Source organism: Panicum virgatum, chromosome 1N (genome assembly GCF_016808335.1).
Source record: "Panicum virgatum strain AP13 chromosome 1N, P.virgatum_v5, whole genome shotgun sequence".
Lineage (NCBI taxonomy): Eukaryota > Viridiplantae > Streptophyta > Magnoliopsida > Poales > Poaceae > Panicum > Panicum virgatum.
Window position 1 is genome coordinate 45,409,806 of NC_053145.1, and position 24,617 is coordinate 45,434,422.

At 47.7% G+C, this 24,617-nt stretch overlaps 4 protein-coding genes across 6 annotated transcripts; 2 read left to right on the forward strand and 2 right to left on the reverse strand.

Moving 5' to 3' along the window:
* The first annotated feature begins 7,445 nt into the window (after window positions 1-7,445).
* Window positions 7,446-11,689, forward strand: LOC120656071 (eukaryotic initiation factor 4A-III homolog B-like). The gene is made up of 8 exons (XM_039934074.1): window positions 7,446-7,883; window positions 9,073-9,313; window positions 9,395-9,475; window positions 9,822-9,929; window positions 10,008-10,127; window positions 10,212-10,379; window positions 10,526-10,612; window positions 11,208-11,689. The coding sequence occupies exons 1-8, from the start codon at window positions 7,579-7,581 to the stop codon at window positions 11,319-11,321; spliced, it is 1,224 nt and encodes a 407-aa protein (XP_039790008.1). The 5' UTR covers window positions 7,446-7,578; the 3' UTR covers window positions 11,322-11,689.
* A 371-nt stretch (window positions 11,690-12,060) lies between these two features.
* On the reverse strand, window positions 12,061-13,341 carry LOC120656072 (protein MAINTENANCE OF PSII UNDER HIGH LIGHT 1-like). The gene is made up of 3 exons (XM_039934075.1): window positions 12,976-13,341; window positions 12,693-12,827; window positions 12,061-12,612 (listed from the first exon to the last, which is right to left on the reverse strand). Exons 1-3 carry the CDS (start codon window positions 13,198-13,200, stop codon window positions 12,259-12,261), a joined length of 714 nt encoding a protein of 237 aa, XP_039790009.1. The 5' UTR covers window positions 13,201-13,341; the 3' UTR covers window positions 12,061-12,258.
* A 321-nt stretch (window positions 13,342-13,662) lies between these two features.
* LOC120656070 (DDT domain-containing protein DDB_G0282237-like) lies at window positions 13,663-18,275 on the reverse strand. Of its 3 annotated transcripts, XM_039934073.1 has the most exons (11): window positions 18,064-18,256; window positions 17,224-17,355; window positions 16,893-17,065; window positions 16,227-16,585; window positions 16,057-16,138; window positions 15,635-15,969; window positions 15,132-15,548; window positions 14,839-15,000; window positions 14,665-14,753; window positions 14,291-14,369; window positions 13,757-14,189 (listed from the first exon to the last, which is right to left on the reverse strand). In XM_039934073.1, the coding sequence occupies exons 2-11, from the start codon at window positions 17,334-17,336 to the stop codon at window positions 14,187-14,189; spliced, it is 1,812 nt and encodes a 603-aa protein (XP_039790007.1). In that variant the 5' UTR covers window positions 17,337-17,355; window positions 18,064-18,256; the 3' UTR covers window positions 13,757-14,186. The 3 variants fall into 3 exon arrangements, with proteins under 3 accessions (XP_039790005.1, XP_039790006.1, XP_039790007.1); XM_039934071.1 differs by lacking the exon at window positions 14,291-14,369 and having other exon boundaries at window positions 13,663-14,189; window positions 18,064-18,275; XM_039934072.1 differs by having other exon boundaries at window positions 13,751-14,369.
* A 1,442-nt stretch (window positions 18,276-19,717) lies between these two features.
* On the forward strand, window positions 19,718-21,046 carry LOC120656073 (tubulin-folding cofactor C-like). Its single transcript, XM_039934076.1, has one exon. The coding sequence runs from the start codon at window positions 19,785-19,787 to the stop codon at window positions 20,859-20,861; it is 1,077 nt and encodes a 358-aa protein (XP_039790010.1). The 5' UTR covers window positions 19,718-19,784; the 3' UTR covers window positions 20,862-21,046.
* Window positions 21,047-24,617: the final 3,571 nt, after the last annotated feature.

Sequence of the window (24,617 nt, forward strand, 5' to 3'; positions counted from 1 at the left end):
AGCTGAGTGTGGGGTTTTTGGCTTCACCGGTTAAACCGACGTTCAATGGAGCATCATCATCGGTTTAACCGGCGTTACTAAGTTTTGTCTCAGCTCAGTCAAGTTTCAGGCGTTCAACCGGCGTATACAAAAGTCAGAGCATCGGATCAACCGGTGATAGTAAATGCAAATCAGACCTAGCATTCAACCGATGTTCTGATTTATCAACCGACGAGTATACTCTTGACATCATCGGTTCAACCGGCGTTCAGTTTCAGATCTGCAGAAGCCTCGGGTGAACTGCACCGATGAAATCGACCGGTGTTCTAAACCTAGTCAACGGATTAACCGGTGTTAAGGAAATTCGTGGGGCCCGTCTGTCATATATGAGTCTTGCTCGAGCCGCCGCCTCTCTTCCTTCTCTGTTTCACCCGCGCCCCTCCATCTCGAAGCGCCGCCGTGCGCCATCCGCGCCGCCGCTCGCCTGCAAGACCACCGTCGCCGCTCCGCCACAGCCCACGCGCCGCCGTGCGCCATCCGCGCCGCCGCTCGCCTGCACGTCGAAGTCGCCGCCGCCGCGCCCTCGCGCTCGCCCAGCGCCGCCCGTGCGCGCCTGCGCCGCCGCCTGCGCGCATAGCCGCCGCCGCCGCTCCACGCTACTCCACGCCGCTCCACGCCGCCACTGCCGGGCGCCGCCGTGCTCCACGCCTCCACGCCGCAGCCGCAGCCACGCCGCAGCAGCACCCGATCAGAAGCTCGCCAGGTGCTCGACGATTTGCCTGAGCTGCCTCTTTCGCGCCGCGTTCGTGTTTCGCTCACCGTCAGTCGAGATGGGTCGCGAGAAGAGGAAAGGGAAGGAAGTTGTGGTCGAGAAGCCCGCTCGCAAGCGGACACGTGCAGAGAAGGAGGCCGAGAGGGCCGAGATGGTGGCCAAGGCCGCCGAGGAGCAGGCATCAGGCCGCGCTCGTCCGTTCCAGATCAGGGAGGACCCCAGAGGCAGAGGCAGAGGCAGAGGCAGGGGCATGGGCAGAGTGAGAGGTGCCAGGGCCACCAGAGCCGCGACAGCAGCAGCAGCAGAGTCAGATCAGTCAGATACAGCTGCAGATTCAGATTCAGAGGCAGAGCAGTCCGAGCAGTCTCAGGGGCAGAGCACACAGGAGTCACCGACTCTACGACGGTCTGGCCGCACTCGGCAGACATCCCCAGCAGCAGAGACTTCACCAGCGACCGAGCGTCGCACTGGACCGAGGACGCGAGGAGGTCACCAGCCACAGGAGCCTCGCAGGTCCACAGCTGCAGCAGCAGCAGCTCGTAGAGCCGAGGCCCTAGAGGCCGAGCGCGCAGTGTTCCGTATGGACACTGTTGTGCGTCTGGAGCCAGGTGTGCTGCTCCAGAACTTGACCCGAGCCAATGCGGCCAAGGTCAAGAGGCTCAGGTGGAGTGTTGACGAGGAGGTCTGGTTCCCGGTGACCCGAGACAGCAGAGTCGACAGGAGGTTCTGGACTTTGCTACAGGCCAGTTTCTACGAGACCTACCAGAGGCGGGGCCACCGGATCTTTCAGCACAGGGTTCTTGACTGGGTCTCACTGAGGACAGCCGCAGGGGGAGCAGATGTGAGAGCACACTTTGCTCACTTCAGAGGTCTGCCTAGACTGCTAGAGATGGAGCAGAACCGTTATATCGAGGACTGGGTCAGAGTGTTCTATGCTACAGCTTGGATAGCCCCCGAGCGCAGAGCTGTACACTTCATGTTTGGAGGGCAGGACTTTGGTTTGTCGAGGGCGACCATTGCTGGTATTCTTGGAGTTGACCTGGTCGACGTCTCGCTGCACGAGAGGGTTTACGGGGACTCAGATCCACCCCGCAGGGCGATGGTTGGCGGGATTGCTCCTTCTCACGAGGCGATCACTCAGTGCTTCCGCCAGCCGTTCCCAGCCTCTTACGCCAGAGTGCCGAGCTTGCTGACCCCAGAGGCTTACGCAGTACACATGGCCCTCCGGAGGACTTTGCTACCGAGGAGTGGCTACCCAGAGGGGTTTACGGGACTGCAGCAGCTCCTGCTTCTACACATCCTCACTCACGAGCCCTTTGACATAGTTGACTTTATTTTGGCTGAGATCGAGGATGTGATCACTGATGGGATGGGTGTGGTGCGACAGTTTCCCTATGCGCACTGGATCAGTTACATATGCTCTATGATAGTACCAGCAGAGTCACCCATCAGTGCCCCTTACCGTCACGACGAGGCTCCCAGGTTCCCTGTCTACCGACCCACGGCTCCACAGGACAGGAGGAGGGGCAGACACGCAGATAGAGCAGCGATGGCTCGACTGTCACCGGAGGTTCAGGCACGAGTGGCAGAGGAGGATGAGGCACTCCTAGCAGCAGAGGCACAGCTTCCCGGGGGAGATGATGAGATTCACTGGTCTGAGCTTGAGTCAGACTCCTCCGACGACGTTGAGTACTTTCCTTCAGCTGCCCCAGCCAGTCACGATCACGAGGCAGGAGGTTCAGGACAGCCAGCACCTCCGACTTCAGCAGCTGCTACAGTCTCTGAGTCTCAGGTGACTCAGCCGTCCGAGCTCACTTCACTACTACAGCAGCTCGTGACCCAGCAGAGAGAGGACAGGCTTGCTCAGGAGGAGGCCAGGAGAGCCCATGAGGCCCAGATTGCTGCTATACAGAGAGAGGCCGCCCGAGAGCGGGCTGCGACCGAGGAGCGTTTTGTCGGGCTTATCGACAGAGTTTCACAGAGGACAGACGCTCAGTTTCAGCAGATGCAGCAGGGGATGATGGCGATGTTCGGGATGATCTCACAGCTTTACTCTCACACCGGACTCGCCCCGCAGCAGCCAGGACAGTCAGGCCTTCAGGGTGTTGGAGCACCTCAGCTTGCCGTCACACCAGCTCCTCCTCCTCCAGCTCCTACTGCAGCTCCAGCTACCTCAGCGACACCGGAGACCACGTTCTCGATGTCAGCACTCTTTGGGTCTGCCGGTCGTCCGCTCTTTTCACCACTGCCGGCGACCACACTCTTTCAGGACTCACCGCCAGCGGTTCAGTCGGTCGCCCTCCCCTCCTCACTTCAGGCAGCACCTTCAGGGGGAGGAGCAGTAGAGGAGTCCCTGCTTCCACAGTCGACGCAGCCGGCAGCCTCAGCAGTCACCTCTTCAGAGATTGATACTTCTTCTGCTGACCCGGTTACGACTTCTACGGATCCTCTACCAGGCAGTGCCAGCACGAGAGCCTCCACGACAGTTACTCCTCCAGTGAGCTCAGACCCAGACCAGCAGCTTCCGTCTGTCACCGAGGGTGAGAGTTCTCCGTCCGACGACGACGACCCGGACCGCTTCGTCGCCGTACCACGACAGCACGACCCGTAGCTCGCCTTTTGGTGCTTTGATGCCAAAGGGGGCGAGGTGTTAGGGGGAGCACCAGAGTTAGGGGGAGGATAGAGCTAGAGAGAGCTCGTAGTTATCAGGACGACTTTGTTTCTTTGTATCACATTTGGTGTTAATTCATGGATATGTACATTTGTCGCTTGAGTATGCCGTTCTTTGAGACATATCTATGGATTTCGTTTGAGCCTTTGAGCTTTTTGTCCTTCTTTTCGAGTTTGCTTGTGTTTATCCTGCTTTATCTTTCTCGCTCTCTCGTTTTTTTATGTTTGTGTTGTCATCAATCACCAAAAAGGGGGAGATTGTAAGCATCTAGGCCCTCAAGGTATGTTTCGGTGATTAATGACAACCATTATTGTGACTAATGAGTTTGTGCAGCTTAAAAGATCATTATCGCTCATTTGGTCATATGTCAAAAGAGGCCCCTCAATTTCGGTTATTCTAAAAGGCGATCTCGGTTTTCAACTTATATATATATGTCAAGGCTAAGGATCTTTCTAGTCCTAAGTGTCACAAGGTTGAGAAGGACACTTAGGTTAGTATAGGTTTTATAGTTTTGTAGTGATCGCACTATTAAGAGGGGTTAAGGCTTAGTAACTTGAGCATGGACATGGTCATTTGAAAATGGATGCACACTATGGTCACTCAGGTTTCTAGAAGTTCAAATAAGTGGTTCTCAAACTATATCTCAAGAATATTTGGATTTCACTCAAGACTCAAATCAGAAAAGACAAAATCAGAAAAAGTCTATACACCGGTTTAACCGACGCTCTCAATTTACCATACGTCGGTTAAACGAAGTCAGCAGAGTCTGGACAAATTCAATACACCGGTTAAACCGACGTGTTTGAATTTAACGTCGGTGCATTGGTCCAGAGTTGGTTTTTCCAGGGAAATTCAAGTTCTATTCACCGGATTAACCGACGCTGTTTGAATCAAGACGTCGGTGCAATTGACCAGTGAGATGGTTTTTTCAGAGGAATTCAAAAGTTGTACTCACCGGTTAAACCGACGATAGGTTTGAGTTAACGTCGGTGCAGTTGTCCAGAGACTTGATTTTTCAGTGGTTCAGTGGACAACTACACTCACCGGTTAAACCGGTGCTACGTCGGTTAATCTGCCCCAGTTGTAACGGCTAGTTTTCAGAAGAGGCAGTTTACATTCACCGGTTAAACCGACGATGACAATAGGGGGTACGTCGGATTAACCGACGCTACGCAGTTTTCTGGCAGCTTTTCTCCAACGGCTCTATTTGTGTGAGCTGCCTATATATACCCCTCCAATGGGTCATTTCGCCCACTCTTGATACCAGGCAACATCCAAACACTCATACCATAGTCAAGAGCCACCTTGAGCTTCATCATTCACATACTTGTGCTTTCAATCAATCAAGAAGCAAGATTAAGGACTTGAGTAGAGAGAAGCTAGTGTGCATCCGTTCTTGGTGATCGGTTCTTGCTCAAGTGAAGGCCTTAGCTTGTTACTCTTGGTGATTGGCATCACCTAGGCGATCTTGGTGATCGAGGTGTTTCTCGCGGAGCTTGCCAAGGATTGTGGGAGCCCGGAGAAGAAGATTGTACGTGGCTTGATCTCCACCACGCCGGGATGGTGAACGGAGACTCTTAGTGAGCGCCCAAGTCTCGGTGACATGGGAGGTGACAAGACTCTTAGTGAGTGTCACAACGTGGATTAGGGGTGTGTGCCAACACATCGACACCACGGGAAAAATCCGGTTGTCTCTTGCACTCTCTTTCATTTCAAGCACTTACTTTCATGCTTTCTTTCATGTGCTTGACCCTAGAGATCATAGCTTAGCTCTACCTTGCTTAGTTTCATATCTTTGTTAGCTTGTGTAGTTTGCTTTGTTTAGCCGGTTGGTGAATTGAGCCTTACTAGCCTTGCATAGGTTAAGGTTGTTTTATTGCTTTAGAATTTTGAAAAAGGCCCAATTCACCCCCCCTCTTGGTCCATCGATCCTTACAGCGAGGCGAGGCGCGGCGCGGTGCCGGCCGGCCGGGCGGTGCGGTGCGCGTGCGCGGCCGGACGTGACGTGCAGGTGCCGGTGCGGTGCGGTGCGGTGCGACGTGATGTGCTGAGATGAAAAGGATGTTTTGCAGTAAAGAGTATTAAAACATAGGGTTAATGTCGTCACTAATGACCAGACATTGAAGGCTCTTTACGACGTCCAGGTTCGTTGAACCTGAGGCACATTAACTGCCGCTCATCAAAACCATTCATGATGTCCAGGTTCGTTGAACCTGAGGCATATCGTGCCTATATAAACCAGCACCCTCTCCTCTCATCCTCACTCATCTCAAGCACTCATCCAGGTACTCCTCTTCAGGAGACCTCTCCCTTCTCTCTCAGCTGCTTTCTGCCTTCCCCACCGCTAGCACTGCGCGCACAGGTCTAGCGAGAGCAGGGCCTCCGGAACCTCTGCTCGCTGAAGGTCCTGCACGGGACGCGGGCAATTAGGTTTTTGGGAAGCGTCTTGACGCGACTGCTCGCTCCCTGAACGACTCCTTCGTCTACTTCCCGGCGTAACCGCTCGTGCAAACGACTACTTCGTCTACTTCCCGGCGTAACCGTTCGTGGGACTGCACTGCGAACATCTTCCTGCATCGACATAGTTCGGCTACTTCGAGCAAGACCAGTCGAATAGCATGTCTATTCCAGCTGGTAACGGCGCAACCGGTGCCTCCGGCACTGGTCCCGCCTTGGGGTACTTACTAAACCTACTCTGGTTTAATTCTTTGTTCATGCTTATTAGTGAGAATAACATGAACACATGCACATATCTAGTACATACATTATCACTCATCTATATCATGAAATTGATATTAATATTTGGAATTAAAATATACCGAAAATTGCCTAGATATCTAACAGAATAGAAACTTGAGCAAATAAAATAAAATAAGAGAAGCTAGCACTTGAATAGTTGCATGTTGTGGATCATCCATGAATAGTTAAATATGCTGATTTTCTCTTTTTGTTTTTTTTCTTGCACAAGTTTTTGTTCAGCCTCAAATTTGCATGATGGTAGTGTTTGTGTGCTCTATCCGTTTATATTTTTGGATCAATTTTTGATGCATCGATATCGATGCTATTAAGTTTAGTAACACAGTAACATTTGAAGAGGTAGTAACACTAGATATGTTGTCCTTCATCCTTACTGCAGTTCTACTTTTCATCCTTATCCCTGAGCAGAATGTTACCCTTGTGCTTGAACTTCATCCTTACTGCAGTTCTACTTTTCATCCTTATCCCTGAGCAGAATGTTACCCTTGTGCTTGAACTTCTAGAGTTCTAGTTTTTTTAGGGGTTCTAGAGTTCTAGTTATGCTCGTTCAGCATGAGTTCTAGATGATATAAAAATTAAAAAACAACAACTAGAGTTGTAGTTTATTAATGGAAAAATTGCCATTTTGATCCTCAACTATATTATAGGGTCAAATTCATCCCTCAACTTTCAAATTGGCCAATATAGTCCCTTAACTTTCATTTTATGGTTATATCCATCATTATGCTGTTATTATACTCCATAATAACACGAGATAAATGTAAAAAGTCTTTTTTTTTATCCTTGACTTATTCATCACTTCTTTAATTTTCCACTCGTCATGCGCCCGCATTACAATACGATGCATGGATAAATAAAATTCTATGTTCCAAATTTAACAATTGTGATGTTCAGCTCCTAAATGCATTGATGTTCATGCCACTACACTGATTTACTTGTACTGGCTAAATATTTTTTAGTAGTAATAAATGTTAAGGAATTTAGAAGGGCAAGGAGACAAGGGTATAAAGGACATTTTGCATAAACCTCATATTATTATGTAGTACAATATAGCACAAAGATGAGTTTGATCCGAAAATAAAAGTTAAGAGACTATATTGGCCTATCGATGAATTTGACCCTCAGATAAAGTTGAGCAACCAAAACATTTATTTTACCTTTATTATTTTGCTCATCGGCCGTCATGTCAGCTGGGCCGCTTGTTGGATTTAAAGGTAAGCCTGTACCTTTAAACCCAAACCCAACAAGCGGCGCAAGATAAACAGGAACGAGCCCCTAGTAGTCGCCGGGTCCTTTCCAAGAAGAAAAAGAGAGAGAGAGAGATAAAGTAGTCGCCCGGTCGCCCTCTTCCCCTCTCTCTGTTAGTCGTCCCCAACCTCCTCAGCTAGGGTTTCCACCCATGGCGGCGCCCACCACCTCCCGCCGCGGCCCCGGCGCCGCCCGCAACATGGACGACGAAAACCTCACCTTCGAGACCTCCCCGGGGGTCGAGGTCGTCAGCACCTTCGACCAGATGGGAATCAAGGACGACCTCCTCCGCGGCATCTACGGCTACGGCTTCGAGAAGCCCTCCGCCATCCAGCAGCGCGCCGTCCTCCCCATCATCAACGGCCGTGACGTCATCGCGCAGGCCCAGTCCGGGACGGGCAAGACGTCCATGATCTCCCTCACCGTCTGCCAGATCGTCGACACCGCCGTGCGCGAGTAATTAACCTCCTTCCTTACTCATCTGTTGGTCTAGTGGGCGCAATTGCTCAACTATTTATGCTAGTAGTCTTAGTAGGATTTGTGCTAGAGCAAACTGTATCAACTATGAAACTAGCGATGAGAACTAGCTAAGCTTCTCAAGTTCTGAGTGAACAAGAATCAAATCTGTAAGGATAACTGTTAAAGTAGAATCGCATCTCAAGTTCTGAGAGAAAAAGGAAAAGGTTTCAATGATACACTGGCATTCAAATTTTTATTTGTCTATCGTTGAGAACTGGGAAAGAACAATTGATCAAGAAAGAACATGCTGCGTGCGGACTTGCATAAAAGCGGAGGCAGTGGCAAGTGAGCGAGCAGCCGAGCATACTCCTGTGACAAAGCTGATGCGTGAATGGAGATATTGGCCTTTCCAGCGTGTGATTTAGGTTTGTGACTAAAATGATGAGCTGATCTGCTAGCCTAGGTGCCCTAGCATTGAACAGATTTTCTCGGTAAAAGGGGTGCCATGACAGAGTATGGCCTGCACGTAGCTCAGCTGGCAGTCAGGGATTGTTTTCGAATTTGGAGATTCCCCAAGAAAAAAAAGGAGATTACGCAGATTTGATTTCATATTTGGTCTGTTTTATTTATCAGACCTTTGTCATGCGTTGGGAACAGAGCAAACACAAATAAAGGAACAACATTGCTGACCATATAGATTTTTATCTAGTTGAAAGAGTCCTGTTAATATTCATCTAGTCTTATATAAGTTTGGGTATTTAAAAATACAAACCGAAAAGAGAGGATAGAGGATAGGCCCATTACATAAAAAAGATATGGAAATACTCATAAACATAGCAAAAGAGAAAAAAGTAGCAGGAGTGCCAAATGAATCGAAAGATTCATGTTTGGTTCGTGAAGAAATAATAAAAACTGTAAATTTAATAGCAAGCTAATCTACTTTCATTAAAAGATTTATGAGATAATCGAAAACAAAAGATCTTAAGTACTTTTTGAAATTCGTAAGAATTACGTAGAGGGACCCTTGACAACTTGAAAAAGCTCGGATTCGATTATAGAAAGTTGAATTAGAAGCTGATGAATATTGGCCTAGGAGTAATCGCACTGCCTGTTTTCATTCTCTATTCTGTTGATGTATGTATGAGAGTGGACGTGACATACCCTAATTTGTTTTCCTGTTTCACAGGGTGCAGGCTTTGATCCTCTCACCTACTAGGGAGCTTGCTTCACAGACGGAGAAAGTTATGCTGGCTATTGGTGACTACCTCAACATCCAAGTGCATGCTTGCATTGGTGGAAAAAGTATTGGTGAGGATATCAGGAGGCTGGAGAATGGGGTGCATGTTGTCTCAGGAACACCAGGCAGAGTCTGTGATATGATCAAGAGAAGGACCCTGCGAACAAGAGCCATCAAGCTTCTAGTTCTGGTTGGTTCACTCTCTTATTTTCTTGCCCCCCACCTTGCCATCTCCTCAAGGTTCACCAGGCTAATTCCTTCCATCATGCAGGATGAAGCTGATGAGATGTTGAGCAGAGGCTTTAAGGATCAGATTTATGATGTCTACAGATATCTCCCACCAGAACTTCAGGTTACTCTCAGACCTTATGTCCTCTCGGCAAATGTGTCATCAAATCCATCGTTTATGATTATCCAATCTGCCATAATTTTACCATGCTTAACCCTGGTCATTGTGCCTAAAGCTTATCTTGTCTCTATTTTCGTGATTAGTGCATCCCCAGTTGTGCAAATATATACTGATTATTTGCTCAACTCCTTTTATTTTATTACCTGTTTGACATCTTGAGCATTTGCCACATTGCTGAATGAACAAATTATGAGAAAATGAGTACCTTTTGTCAACCCTGTTTTTGATGCTAAGAAATAGTATAGGCTCTTGAACTGATGTGGTCGTGTATTTGATATCCTTTAACTAGGTGGTTTTGATCTCTGCCACCCTTCCTCATGAGATCCTGGAGATGACTAGCAAGTTCATGACTGAACCAGTTAGGATCCTTGTGAAGCGTGATGAGTTGACCCTGGAGGTAAATACCAATGCTAGTTTTGCTTCTATCAATTTGGTGTCCTTCTGGCAACTACATATTTTTATGTTATATTTTTAGGGCATCAAACAATTCTTTGTTGCTGTTGAGAAAGAGGAATGGAAATTTGATACTTTGTGTGATCTTTATGATACATTGACCATCACCCAAGCTGTCATTTTCTGCAATACTAAGAGAAAGGTAACTTGCGATGGGCTTAAAAAAAACTATGGTCACTTGCCATGACTGTTGGTTTGGATTAAGCGAAGTTGTCTTTTGGTCCAGGTGGATTGGCTTACTGAAAGAATGCGGGGCAGTAACTTCACGGTATCAGCTATGCATGGCGACATGCCCCAACAGGAACGGGATGCCATTATGACTGAGTTCAGATCTGGCGCAACTCGTGTGCTAATCACTACGGATGTCTGGGCTCGAGGACTGGATGTCCAGCAGGCAAGTCTTGCTAACTTTTTTTTTTATTTAGATTTCATTTTATACTGTTGTGGTGTTGCCTGATATAATAATGCATCCTGCTGCTATATGTGGTCGAATTATGCATTAATGCTTGCTGTAATAGATTGAATTGTTTCCATTTTCAGGTTTCTCTTGTCATAAACTATGATCTCCCAAATAACCGTGAGCTTTACATCCATCGCATTGGTCGTTCTGGTCGTTTTGGCCGCAAGGTAATATTAGCCACCAAATGTGGCATCCTTTTTATTCTGTACTAGTACCATCTCCCATACCTGTGGATAACTTCATGGCAGAGTTTGGTTTCCAGGGTGCTTTAACTGTTAAGTGGGTAGATTTGATGTTGTTATGATTAACAGAACCAAACCAAGTAAACAGTTGTGTACTCGTGATTACAAATAAAATAATACATCTTTGGCATTCAGTATATGGCAGTAAAAAATACCTAGAGTCTTGTTTATGCATGCGGAATACATTGCATTTTTGTTTCCTTCTAGACTGTAGAGGAAATTGACATGCTTGTCACATGTCTGAATTGAGTGTTTGCTCTGTTCATTGGAAATGTGCATTTTAGTTGGGTTAGGCACATGAGACAAAGCGGAATCGGGAATACATAGCTGTCAATGCATGCTGGCTACGAGAAGGTGAAATGTGTCATCCATATTTATTAGTAGCAGGAGTCTGTTGGTCGTCCAATTGCAATCATATGGCTACTAGTCTGATTTCCATCTTAATTTTAGTGCTTGTGTATGTGTTTATAACAATGGGTTGATTGCAATGACGAGAAGTGCTGCCTGTGTGGTGTTTCAGGGTGTGGCGATCAATTTCGTGCGCAAGGATGACATCCGTATACTGCGAGATATAGAGCAGTACTACAGTACACAAATTGATGAGATGCCAATGAATGTTGCTGATCTTATCTGAGCAGATGACTGGGAGAGTGCTATTGTGTTTTTTTATCATGCCTTCACAAGGTTTGCCTTTGTTCCTGGATGTTGCTATTGGTGAAACGTTTGGTATGGCTGTAAACTGGATGAGGGGCTTTCTAAGTGGAGTGGAGTAGAGCGGAGAGTTGCTTCTGTTTTGGTCATCGCATGAACTGTATATATTTTAGCTTGCTCCAGCTCATGTAACTTATTACTGCATTTGTGATTGGGGCATGAGACTTATGTCGATTAGGTTGTAGCGAGACAATTGGATTTGATGTTGCATTCGTGTTTAATGTATCTGTATCTGAATTGGTTTGGCTTATTATGATGGTTTTGACTGGTTGCAGCAATGCGTCCTTTGTAGAAAGAATACCAATGTTAGGTCTAATGAAGCGTTAAGACTTTGCTGGAGTAAGACGCTTGATTTTGATAGGATGTTTGCTTGTGAGCGTGACTTGTACTAGTATTTCTGTTTGTTGTTGGGAATTGGATCACGGTGTGTGGACTGACTGGCAAATTGAATTGGAACCAGTAGTGACGTGCTGGCCACTTGGTTGCCCGCCTGACCTTGTTCTTCTCTTTGTGCTGGCCTGGCCTGGCCTAGCCTAGCCTGGTCGGTGAGGAGACTAGTCGGGGCGACTGTTCTTTTTGGTCAGCATCCCCTAATCTTTAACTGGGCACTTGATCAAAACGGCCTGAGGTCTATGGTAAGTTCATCATGTTACAGTTGCAGCTGAACAATATGCTTGGTTTGTGCGAGTGTCGTGGGCTTTCATATAAGCATATAGGCATGCTGAATGCATTGTATATACACACGCAACTTTTACAATTAGCAAATGCTCACGATTACCATGTGTATTATCTCCCACCATCGTGCACTACAAGCTCATCTGTAAGCAGCCACAAAGCTGAATCTTGACTACAACATCAGCTCACGAGGACAGCTGCTCTGCTTCCAGCGCCTCCGGGGCGGCTGCCTCGACGGCGGGGCTGTCCTGGGCGACGACCGCCGCCTCCGCGGGGGCGGGGGCCTCGAGGGGCTCCGCCGGCGCCGGCGCCTCCGCCGCGGGCTGGAACTTGGCGACGTAGTAGCTGAGCGGCGGGCCGCTGTAGGCGGCCTCGGGCACCTGCGGCTGCTTCTTGCTCACCTGGATGAGGATGGACGAGGCCGCGGCGACGGTGATGAGGACCAGCCCCGCCGCGATGGCGGCCGTGTTCTCGGCCCCCTCCGCCGACGTGCCCGCCGTGCCGGAGCTGACGGCGCTCTCCGCCACGTACACCGTCGGCTGCGCAGCGCAGGTCCAGGCCGTCAGCTGCAGAGCTAGTGCTATGTTATCTCGTCGCAGAATTTGTATGGCTGGCGTACCTCGACGGAGTAGATGTTGGTCTGGCCGGCGGTGTCCTTCTCGACGAGGCCGGTCCACCCTCTCTTCCTGGGCGGGAAGGTTCCGACGACCCTGGTCCGCTCCTCCGCCAGCCACTCGGCGCTCAGGCTCCCGACCTGCACGCGCACAGCACGAATGGATGGCACACATCTCATGTTCTCATTTGCTGCTGCCTGCCCACCTCTTCCCTCTCCTTTTGCTACCAACGAGGAGGGCTCAGAAGGAACTGAAAGAAGAGGAGCTAGAGCTGGCAGCAGGCGGTACCTCCTTCTCCGGGGCGCACTCCTCCTCGTTGCAGTCGGAGTCCTCCTGCGCCGGCGCCGGCGAGGAAGGAGACGGAGACGACGAGGCGCTGCAGGTGAGCAGGAACTGCCTGCTGCTGCTAACGCCGCCGATGACGGCGCCTCGGACAAGGCTCGCCTGAGGCTTGCTGCTCCCCAGGAAGATGCAGCTGCTGGCCGAGAGCATGTACTGCGCAGGGCAAGCCATCTCTCCCTCTCCTCGTTTCTTCGCAGACACACACACAGCAGCAGCAGAGAACCAACCAGAGAATTGCTACTGAATCAGCAGAGGCTCTCTTCCTCTTTGCCGGTGGCTTCTGTGAGCAGGCGTGAGGGGGAGAAATAAAATATCTTCTGCTTGTACTTCAGCTCGTTATGTGTGGACGCCAGTTCGTCCACGTTGCCGCGCTGGCGGCTGCAGAGATCGCTGGACGGAGCAGAGCCTTGGGCGTGGCCCGTCCAGCGAAACAGGCGGCGACCCATGGCCTTTGCCTTCCTGAATCGCACAGGCACCGTATAAACATATACAAAAAATCACAGAAATACTGAAACTCTGCAGGACAGACAGATGGCTGTGATCTGCTACAGGACTGCAACCACAGACAACTCCGGCAGTCATCGTGGAGACAACTGCTTTACCCAACAAACGAACACGCCAACACGGCAAATCGATGTCTCAGCAGACTCTTTTCAGAAAAAAAAGAAGTCTCAGCAGGCTTCTCCACAGCAACATACATCGAGCTCCAGGCGGCGTCACGTTTGCATAATAATAACGTGAAATCTGGCTCAATAGATGATCACTTAAGGAGCGAGAGAAGTGCTTTCATTTGCGAACCAATGTTCAAAACAGAAAAGAAAGGGCAAAAGCTGAGCTACTGAGACGCGATTGACCAGCCACGGGGAATCGCAAGCCTACATAACTTACTATGGCGGGGTACGGGTACCGGCGTACGGCCAAACCTATCACCTGGGTTGCTCAGTTTTCTTCCAGCTGACCGAGTTAGACTGCCATCTTATTTTGAGATACACTGTCAGCTTGAAGCAGGTCAGTTATCCTTCCATTTGTTGACGTACTTGAGGAATGCCATGGAAGGGTTATCCTTCGGATGCGCCCGGACTCGTGTAGAACGGCGCAGCACACCCTCTTCAAGTAACATCTTGTTCACGATATCTTTTGTTCGCTTCTCCAGGGCGTTACTGAAACATGGACCAGGAAAAAGAATTAGCCAGTGCATAGTGAAACAGTGAGGCCGTGATGTCTTCTCGACTTATGTACGAGGGAAAAAAAAAGATGTCACAATTGTGAAACAAGGAGCCCGGAAGATTAGCATCAAGCCACGCAGAAAAGACGGTGCAGAATCAGAAGTGGCAAAAATCCTGACAAGAAAATAAAACAGAGCAAATAGAGTATAAGGGCAAATTCTTCCAGTATCAAAAAGGTAAACTAAGAGGTTTATGAGCTGAACACAAAGCCTGCCATTGCAATAGGCAAAATGTGCCGGTTACCATCGCGTGTCGCAAAAGCCTTATCTAAAAAACCACAATATGGGGGCTATGAAGGCAAAAGAACAAATTTTCATACCAGGAAAGAGTATAATGTCAGTCACTTTCCACAATCAATAGAGTCATAGCCCAAATGCCCACTGTTGACGAACAGTCAGGTTCTACATACCTTATCTTATTATAGAACTTCTCTAGCAGCCGTTTCAGAGCTTTCTCCCTTATACCTTTCACATTCAACGAACCCATGAGTGCATCAAGCTGTCATTTCAGAAAAGAAAAATCTTTACCATCATATCAATCAAAGATTCTGAACAGAGATTTGAAACCAGAGCAATGCAGTCACCTCTTCTTTGGTGCTGTAGTAACCCCATTCTCTGGAATCTGCACTTTCAACAAAAAGCCTTCCTTCACGCCTGAAAAACCAGTACCTATTGTGGTGTCTGTCTTTACCAAGAGGGCTAGAACGGATGGATAGTTTATCAAACTCCATCTCATGATGCCGTACCTACAAATACTCAGAAATTTCAATATATTAAGCAAAACAGCAAGGTTAATACTAATCATTGTAACTTAAAATCAAACATGGCTCAAACAAATAGATAGGCACATCTGCACATGGAAATACACCGTGCTCACCAGATGTCGTTTGCCTTCTGTCTTGCTACGAGAAACATTGCTCTTCTCCTTTTCTTCTTTTCCCCTAGCCAGCTCATCAACAGTCTCATTGCCATCTTGCACGGCATCTGTCTGGCTCTCTTCATTTTTCATGGCAATTTCAGTGTTCAAGTTTTGTTCTTCTCTGTCCTTTCTGGTACTCTCTCTTCTTGTTGCGTTAAGGGCTTGTTTCTGATCCACCCGCTCACTTAGTATCTCTCTTATGGCAGAGGTTTTAGTAGCCTCTTCCACTAGCTCATGGAGGATCTTAAGTTTTATATCAGTGTCAATATGACCATAATAACCCCTTCTTATTGTTGCAATGTTACTCAATAGTTCTTCATTTTTTGTCATTTCCAAGAAGTCACATAGATATTCAGCCCATGTTACTAAACTTACCTGCAGAGGATCCACAGTTACAAAAAAAGGATAAAAGGCACACTCAATGGAGAGATGGGGTTGATCTTAAAAGTCTAAGGGAGAACCTTTAACTTCCGTTTCTTGTTCTGCAGGACAGTGAAATAGTCACCTTTGTCCTTAATGAGCATGTGAAACATGGATGCATGTATTTCCACAACAAGAACATTGCTTTCTTTGTGGCAAATTGCATTCTCCATATCTGCTAGCATAAATGGGGACAGATTTAGAACCCTTCCAAAAGACAAGCAGAAGTCCCATACCATAAGGAGATCGCCCACAGAACATCTTGGGACTCTAAAATCTGTAGCCAGAGGAGGTCTCTTAAATAAAGCTGGATCATCTCCATCGGGCCTTACTAACAGATCGTCAATTGGATACTTAATTGGCACATGTCCTTCATCTGGCAACCATACAAGGATCACAGGTTAGAAGCTTGGAAGAATGAAAAAAACTACTGCTAGAAGTGGTATGAGTTCAGTTGAATCACCTTTCTTCAGCTTTTTTCTCCCATTTTCAATAGTTCCATTCTCTTCTCTTTTTCTACCTTTCTTGTGCAAACCTTCATAATGCTAGAGAGAGAATAGAAGTTTAACACTATATAAATCTGTAACATTCATGAGAAACAAACTAAACGAATGTGAGATGCTCAGTGCTCACCATTATATCGCTAGGGGGATCGGTAGGTATCCCATATTTTTTGGCGAGATTCTCATGTATGACCCACGGGGTAGTCTGTGTTGTTGAATCCCTAATAAAAAGCTTCAGTGTATTCCTGCTAACAGGCGACCTCCGGTAGAAGAGATCCACAGCTTTGACTACCGATGTGTTGATCAATGTCTTGTCTCGACAAAGCCAACCCACTTCACACATCTTTGTGCCATCAGAATATAGAATCTTCAAAATCTTGCAAGGTACCACAGAACCATCCTTTTTAGAATGTAACTCTATTCCTTCAAATACTTCTTCCAGCAGACTAGCATAAATCTTGTTGACAAGCTCATGTAAGCCAAGAGTGCCTGAAACAAAAGGTAGCATAAAATACATTTCCATTCTGATTGGTGCAATAACATAGATGCTTTGTAAACAAAAAGCAGTCCATTATCTGCTCAGTTTACCAGCTTCCAAGCATATGACTTGAAGCTATATGGTACAATTGAATGGAAATACTTTTTGGTTTTGCCATCACAGCTAATCAGTGCCATGGAACAGTCTAAATCACAAAAACATATTATTGATGAAACAAAAATAAAGTTATAATGTACGATCAAAATTCAAGATGCATGACACATGACAAATACAGAAAAATATCTTCTTAGTTCTTACTATACTGAATCATCCGAAGAACATAAGCCATTAGCTCAGTTGGCATATTTTGAGCCTTCTCCATCGCATTATGCTCAGACACCAAAGCTTCTTCGAAAGTTAAATTAGATTTCCCAGACATCTTACATGTCCAAACTCTTTGGCGATAGAGGTTTAGCCTCTTTAGATATTCTCTGATGGGTTGTTAAGGATACAAGCATTCAAATTGGCATTGCTAAATTATTTTGCTGTAAATGCAAAAGGCACAAAAAATCTTGCATTCAACTTGCAATGATGCTTGTGGACAAACAATAACAAATTGGCATGCAGCAGCATCATGCAAAAAGGATACTGATAATCTCGGAATATCTCCTTTGTGAAGCGAATTTGGAACACCTTCTCCTTTGAATCCAAGTCCTTAGGGGGCTCCAGTAAGGAGAAAGGTTTCCTATTGAAGAGAGGCATTTGGGCCTTATGATCTGACCTGCACAAAAAAACAAAGCACAACTTTCATTACTCCAGTAAAGCTCTTTGATGGAGAAAAAATCTTGAATGCTGCAAAGAAGCTGGTTAGTAATGCAATCAGTTGACAGCATCTGGCCACGAATGTTCCCATGAACGAGTAATGAACAGTAACAAGGGTCATATAGCGGTAGGATCTAACGCTCTGTTCCTGTACCCACAAGAAAGGCAATTTAATGTAGCATCTAATTTAGACACGATCCTAGCAGAAAAATCATAAACCCATCTTTTTGTTACCCACGTAACGCCTAGACAGCAGCACCTGGTGCTTCAATGCAACACCATCATGGGTAGAAATGAGCCACCCTCACTCGTGCGACATGAATAAGGTGCGAGGTGAACAAGTCTAGCAGCAGTCCAGGACCGAAATGGGCAGGGCGGCCCGAAATCTGGGAACCCAGAAACCCCACCCATCCCGAGACTCTACTTCCCACGCCAGTGGATTCCCAACCCCGGCGCCTTTCCCCGCAGCACCCACACCTCGGCTCGCGTCCAGAACCCAATCCCCGATTCCCCTCTACCCCAGCTCGCCGGCCGGACACGCACGCGACCACGGCGACACCGGCCGCGCCACCCCGGACCGCGGCGCCGCTTGTCGCTTCCAGCCAAAATCTAACAGGACGCGAAACCAAGGAGAGCACCAGTGCTCCCGGATCTCGCCGACAAGTACCTCGATTCGACGCGGGCACGGAGCAGCCTTCCGAGGCGGGGCGCCGACGCGTCGACGCCGCGCGCGGGGGCGGTGGCGGGCGGGCGGGAGGGGGGCCCCGCCGGCGCGAGGCGGCGAGGGGCGCGGCGACGGCGGAGGCCGGAGGGGGTAGGCGCGGGGCGCGGAGCTGGTGCCGCGCTTGGGGAATTGGTTTGGCGCCTTCGTTTTCGAGTTGGGCTGCTTCGTTTCGGGGTCGCGCAATGGCGAAGAGGAAGCGGCGGGATTGAAAAAAGTGCGGGGGTGGAAAAAAAAATTGGGGCGAAATGAAATTTATACGGCGGCAGTTTGGGTTGGGAGGAGAGGGAGGGCGGTAAACGAAATTTCACTGCACTCGAGGCACATTTCAGTTCCCTTCAAATACTCCCGTAATTGCGAGTTACTCCGTACTCATTTTTTATTAATAGTATGGCGAGGGAAAAAATAAATCATCTCCAAGAGTTTATTATACTTCACTTGAAAAAGGGATTGAGAATGCCTATTTTTTAGTATAAAGATGAAGAATCGGTCAATTGCTAGGAGATGGAGAATTAGAATTTGGAGATGATTTTTTTTCTTTTTAAAAAAAAAACAAAGATAGAGAAGAGAAATAAAAAACTATTGGAGGTGCTCTTACGATGAAAAAAAGGTCCCGTTTACTGCTTTTCGAATCCTCCAAATTTTCATTTCCTATCCAAAGTCCAAGCTTTAGTTGACGTGTGTTCTCTGCAACAACTGCCTCCTAAAACAGAAGAGTTTCAACCATCCAAAGAGAAGTATCTTGGAAAGATTCAACACGGCTTACCCAGATCGGGTTAAGGAAAGAGGTTATTTTTTGTGGAAAATGGTCTCGCGACCGCTGCGTAAACAATTTGCAACATCGTTGCTACAGCAAGCAAAGGAGTAAACTTTGATTCGATGCACCGGAGTGTTTTTTAAGTGTACACGTGGCTTGATTTTAGGAGTTAATGTCGAAAGGTGACGAGTTGAGAGGTAATTCAAGGGAAAAGAAAAGAAAGTAAGGAAAGTAAAAAAACTATTTAATTGGAAACGTATTTCCCTCCCTCCTGAACCTTCAACAACGTGGCCTGGTAGAAGTGCGACGTGGCCACGAAGGATATGGGAACGTGCGTGGCTGCCCTTCGCCCACGTCTTCTGGTCGTGTTTGGTTTCCATTCTATATTTTTAGAACAGCTGCATCCATCCATGGAGTGCTAAATGAAGTTTATTTGTAAAATCTCTTTAGGGATGGATATAATTTTTCGCGACAAATTTAATGATAGTAATTAATTGATAATTGGCTACAATGATGCTACCATAACCATTATGTACTCACGCAGTCAAATATCTCATTAGATTCTCCAGAATTCCTAACACAGGATTCTAGAGTTGGTTTTATAAATTATTTTTATTTGACACATCTAATTAGCGGTCAAAATACATTCTAGCTTATATTCTAAAAAGAACCAAACAAGGCCACTGAGGACTACCCAAATCCCCCGGGAAGCCGACAGCGAATTCCGCCGGATGAGGCCTTTTTCCTGGGCCCATAGAGATGGGATGGGCCTTACCCAAATAACCAGACTGGGCTTTTCCTGGGCCATCCTGAGCCCGGAAACGCTCGTGGAGTACAAACAAGAGGACTCGAGTCCATTTTCTGTCTTTCCGTTCCCTCGACGGTCGACGCCTTCACTCCTCGTCCCCCGATGCCATCCGGCGCCGCAGCCGGGATGGAGCCGGAGCCGGAGCCCGAGCAGCCAAAGGCCGCCGCCGGCGGGGCCCACCGCAAGCACCTGGCCCTGCTCGAGCGCCTCTCCAAGCGCTCCTCCTCCTCCGCCGCCGCCGGCGGCGCTTCCTCGGACTCCACCGGCGCCTCCCCCGTCGAGGCCTTCCTCACCCGCTTCGCCGCCGCCAAGCTCGCCGCGGAGTCGGCGCTCTCGGCCTGCCGCGCATCCTCCCCCGAAGGCGACGCGGGCGCCTCCCTGGCCGCTGCTGCGGCCGCCGTCGACGACCTCGACCGCCTCGTCGCCGAGTCGTCCCACGCGCTGCCGCCCTACGAGCTGCGGTCCGCCCTCGCCGCCGCCGCCGACCTCCGCGCGGCCCACAGGGCCGCGGCCTCCGAGATCCGGCCCAAGAAGTCCTTCTCCTTCAGGAACAAGAGCAGGGCCCCGCCTCGAGATCCTGCCGCCGCACCACCACCACAGCCGCCGCCTCCGGAGCAGCCGAAGCCTAGCATTGACGCGGCCCTACCAGGGTGTGGGTTCCGGGGCAGGAACGGCGCCACCTTGGTGAAGGATTTGCGAGCCTCCAACGACAAGGACGGGGATTTCACGCTCGCGGATTTGGTTTCCTGCGAGGTCTATCTCAAGGGGAAATGCCGGGCGCTGTATGTCCACAAGCTGAGAGATTGCCGTGTGTTCGTCGGTGCTGTTCTTGGCTCGGTGCTCATCGAGGATGTCGAGGGCTGCACTTTTGCAATAGCAGCGCACCAGATCAGGATTCATGAGGCGAGGGCGACGGATTTCTACCTGCGGGTGAGGAGCAGGCCGATCATTGAGGATTGCAGTGGTGTGAGTTTTGCACCGCATGCTTTGAAGTACGATGGGATTGATGAGGATTTGAAGGAGTCTGGGCTCGAGGAGGAAACTGGCAATTGGGCCAATGTGGATGACTTCAAGTGGCTCAGGGCGGTGCAGTCACCGAATTGGCGCTTGGTTCCAGAGGTAGAACGGTTGCAGACTGTTGACATCTCGGAGATCCATGAACGGGAGGATGATAGATGACCTGCTCTGGAGGGTTTATTGTTCTTGATTGATTAGTGAATTTTGATACCTGTGGAGATCATGTTTCAGTTTGTTTAAAGCTTGTGGCTTGTAATGTACATGCTGGGTTTACAATATGAAGGATGTAATAATTTGATGTTTCTAAACAAGACTAGTTCAATGGTTTGCAACTTTGCATACACAAATATTGATACGAGCAGGATCTCAAAAAAAAAAGAAGAAGAAGAAGATAAGAGCAGAGAGTTTTGAGAACTAAAAGGATGTTGGGATTCTACTTCATATTTCAAAGCATCAAAGCTGCTTGCTTTTACTAGGGATATTTCGTATAATCAAAGCTGCACTTTTTTCATAGTAGTTGCATTGATGAAACTTTTGGCTTTTCTAATTCTGGTAATATTCAATGTTCTAAGAGCATGGGAGTACTGTATCTCCTAGGGCATGAAGTCTTCTGCATTTGAAGTTCGTGTTAACCATATCATAGGGACGAAGCTCCACTGAGACTTCGCCTGACAAACCCCAGCTTCATTGCGTTTAAAGGTGGCAAGTTCTCACTGGCTCCATTGCTTCTCAGACTAGGAACACCTTTGTGATTTACATGGCGTCACTGTCTAAGTGTATGCGATGGCCTTCAGGCTTGGGCTGAGCGTTTCGACTGGTCAGCCAAGCGGCCAAGCCCGGGGAACATCGGAAGTCGAATGCGTTTGGTGGTCAAATCAAATTTACACAAAAAGACGAACGTCCGCATGAGTATTAAATGAAGTTTATTTGTAAATTTTTTTCAAAAATAGATGTAATATTTCGCGACGAATCTAATGACGGTAATTAATTAATGATTTACTACAGTGATGCTATAGTACTTATCCTCTAATCACGCGGTCAAAGGTCTCATTAGATTCGTCTCCCGATTTACACGAGTTGTGCAGATAGTTTTGTAATTAGACTTTATTTAATACTCTAAATTAGTAGTCAAAAGTGCAAAAAAAATCAGCCCAAACCAAACACCGGATGTCACGCCTGCTCAACTTGCCTCGCTGGTTGCTGCGTCGTGCGGGGGCGGTGGGCCGTACAAATCGGCAAGCACGGCCAACTATTGGGCGGTGGGCCCTACGTTTTGCGCCGCTGCAACAGCCGGTTCCATTCTCTCTCCAACATGTAAGCAGACGCTGATGCGGCTCGGCGATTCGCCAAGCTGAAGTGGACTATTCACTACCGGATTCAGGGACTTTGCCGAGTGCCGGTTACACTCGGCAAAAGGCTGTTTGCACTCGGTAAAGTCTTTAACACTCGGCAAAGTCCCTGACGGCAAAAGTGGCTTTGCCGAGTGCCAATTATCGGACACTCGGTAAAGCCTTTGCCAAATGCTTATGCCCTTGGCAAAGCTGCCGCCCCACGTGGCAGCTTTGTCGAGTGCCAGATTCCTGGCACTCGGCAAAGTGTCAAGGCTTTGCTGAGTGCCAGGACTTTAGCACTCGGCAAAGTCTTTTTCTGCTGACCTATGAAGGCCACTTTGCCAAGTGTTTTGGACTATGCACTCGGTAAAGTTGCCAATTTTTTTTGTTTCTTTTTTCTCTGTTTTTCTATATAAATACAACAAATATATATATATAAATGCATGGACATTTCAGATAGTTATAGCAACAAATATATAATTGACAATTACGAGAATAGCATCGATACAAATAACACAAATGATGACATATATCACAAGTCCGATAGATAACACAAGTCCATCACATAGAACGAGTCCAATACATAAAATATGTCCACAAGATAATGTCACAAGTCCACTAGTGTACTACAAATCACTCATGGTCAGGTGGGTGGGGGGGGAGTTTGCCACGGGGCCACCGGCGAGTTCTGGTCCGAAGGAGGGTCGTTCGATGCATTCCACGACTGATTCTGCAAATAGAAACACATAAATCGAGTAAGAATAACAAAGATATAAATAGAAATACATGAACTGATTCTGCATACTCACGGGAGTGTTAGAAGGCCCCTGGGGAAGGTAAGGCTGAGCCGGAAGGGCGAAGGAAGGAGGCGGCGTCGCATAGTTCAACGACGCGCCAAATCCTTGCATCCAGGTGACCATGCTTTTTTATTAACCCAAACCTCGTGCTCTTTCCTAAATAAAATGCACCCATTAGGACAAGAGTGTATCTGCTCATATGGCATCTTCAGTGCACTAAGAATTTTCGTCGCCAAATACATTGTCTTGGACAGAATGTGATCTTCCGGAAGCATGCTTCAAAAAATGGTCAACATACGTACTATCAAAGGCATCTCGATTCAGGCCAAACTGGGACTTCAAGGCCATAAGGCGTCCAATGCCGTCCAGCTGAGAAACCTTTGTTTGGCCGTGAAGAGGTTTCTGTGCCGCCTCCAACATCTCGTAAAACGCCTTTGTGCTTGCCTCTGGCTCCTCCTCCTGCAGTCCTTCACCGAAATGTGCCTCCTCATAGTCATCTAACATGTCTCCAATCCCACCAGCAACATCACATTCATCGATGCGTTGCCTCACGACCTCGTCCCTCATACGATGGGCTTCACCGTGAAAGATCCACCGGGTATAGTCTGGCGTAAATCTATAATTGACAAGATGTTCGCCCATGACCTTCTTTGTCTTTCATTTCTGGTTTCCACAACTGTTGTAGGGACACCACATGAAACTCGACCCTTCATGTTGCGCCCATGCCCCTTCCAAGAACTCGTTAGTCTTCTAACGAATTTTTCAGGGCTCTAACTGATGTTTCTGGGTGAAGAACTTGAAGAACATAAGCAATGAATTGAGTGAGGAGCGCACCTGTCAAAGGGGAGCACCAGAGCTCTTAAAAAGGGGCCAGGCCGGCCGGCCTAGGGCCTTGGGGCCGGCCGGCCTAGGGCATTTTTGGCTCTCATCCACTTCAATTTTCTCTGGTGGCTTTCTGGTGTAATTATTTGCTTCTATCCAGTACATCTTTCAGGCTTTGCACCGTCCAAATCCTGTGAACCACTCCTTCTTTGCCTTTGATGTCCACTTGCAACATTATTTCTTCACTTTGTGTCATTCACCTTATCCCATACTTCATCACTCATCACATGGTGCCATCTTTGCTGAAAATAACATGTCCTTCCCATGCATGGCTGCTCCCTACTTTGGATTATTTGCATGTAGTGGTAGGTAGAGAGCACAATTCCTTCCCGTGAACTCACTTTGATCAATGGATGTTAATCAAGCACATAAACCCTTTCCAAATCATGCTTAGATGTTTAATCCTCCTTTAACTTCGAAATTTCAGAATTGACTTAAAGCATGCAATGAGTTTAAATGAATAATCAGAGGGGAATTGAAACATCTTTACATTTGTAAGTCGAAAAATATTTCCCGACTACATTAATTTTCGTTGCACCGGAACCGTTCACTTTCATGAATTGATAGCGACCAATCTCGAATTCAACCGTGGGTCTTGGGTTTAGGTTCTAATTTTTGCCAAAATGAGAGAGAGATTTTTGAAAAAGAGAATAATTAAGGTTAGGAAAATTCTAGTCCTATGGTAATGAAACTGAAAATTCTCTCTATGTTTGTGCGAACCTACGCATCAAGAATTTAAATAATATAAACATAGCGCGGCTCTACTCGGGTGTTTTATCTCAACTTGGTCCGGCCGTCATGGACAGGACGGTTGCCAAAAATGGGTATGGAATTTTGGATGTGGCTTTCTCAAGAAGAGGCAACTAAATCATAGGATGGCTTATGTCATTGGTTTAAAATAAGAAACA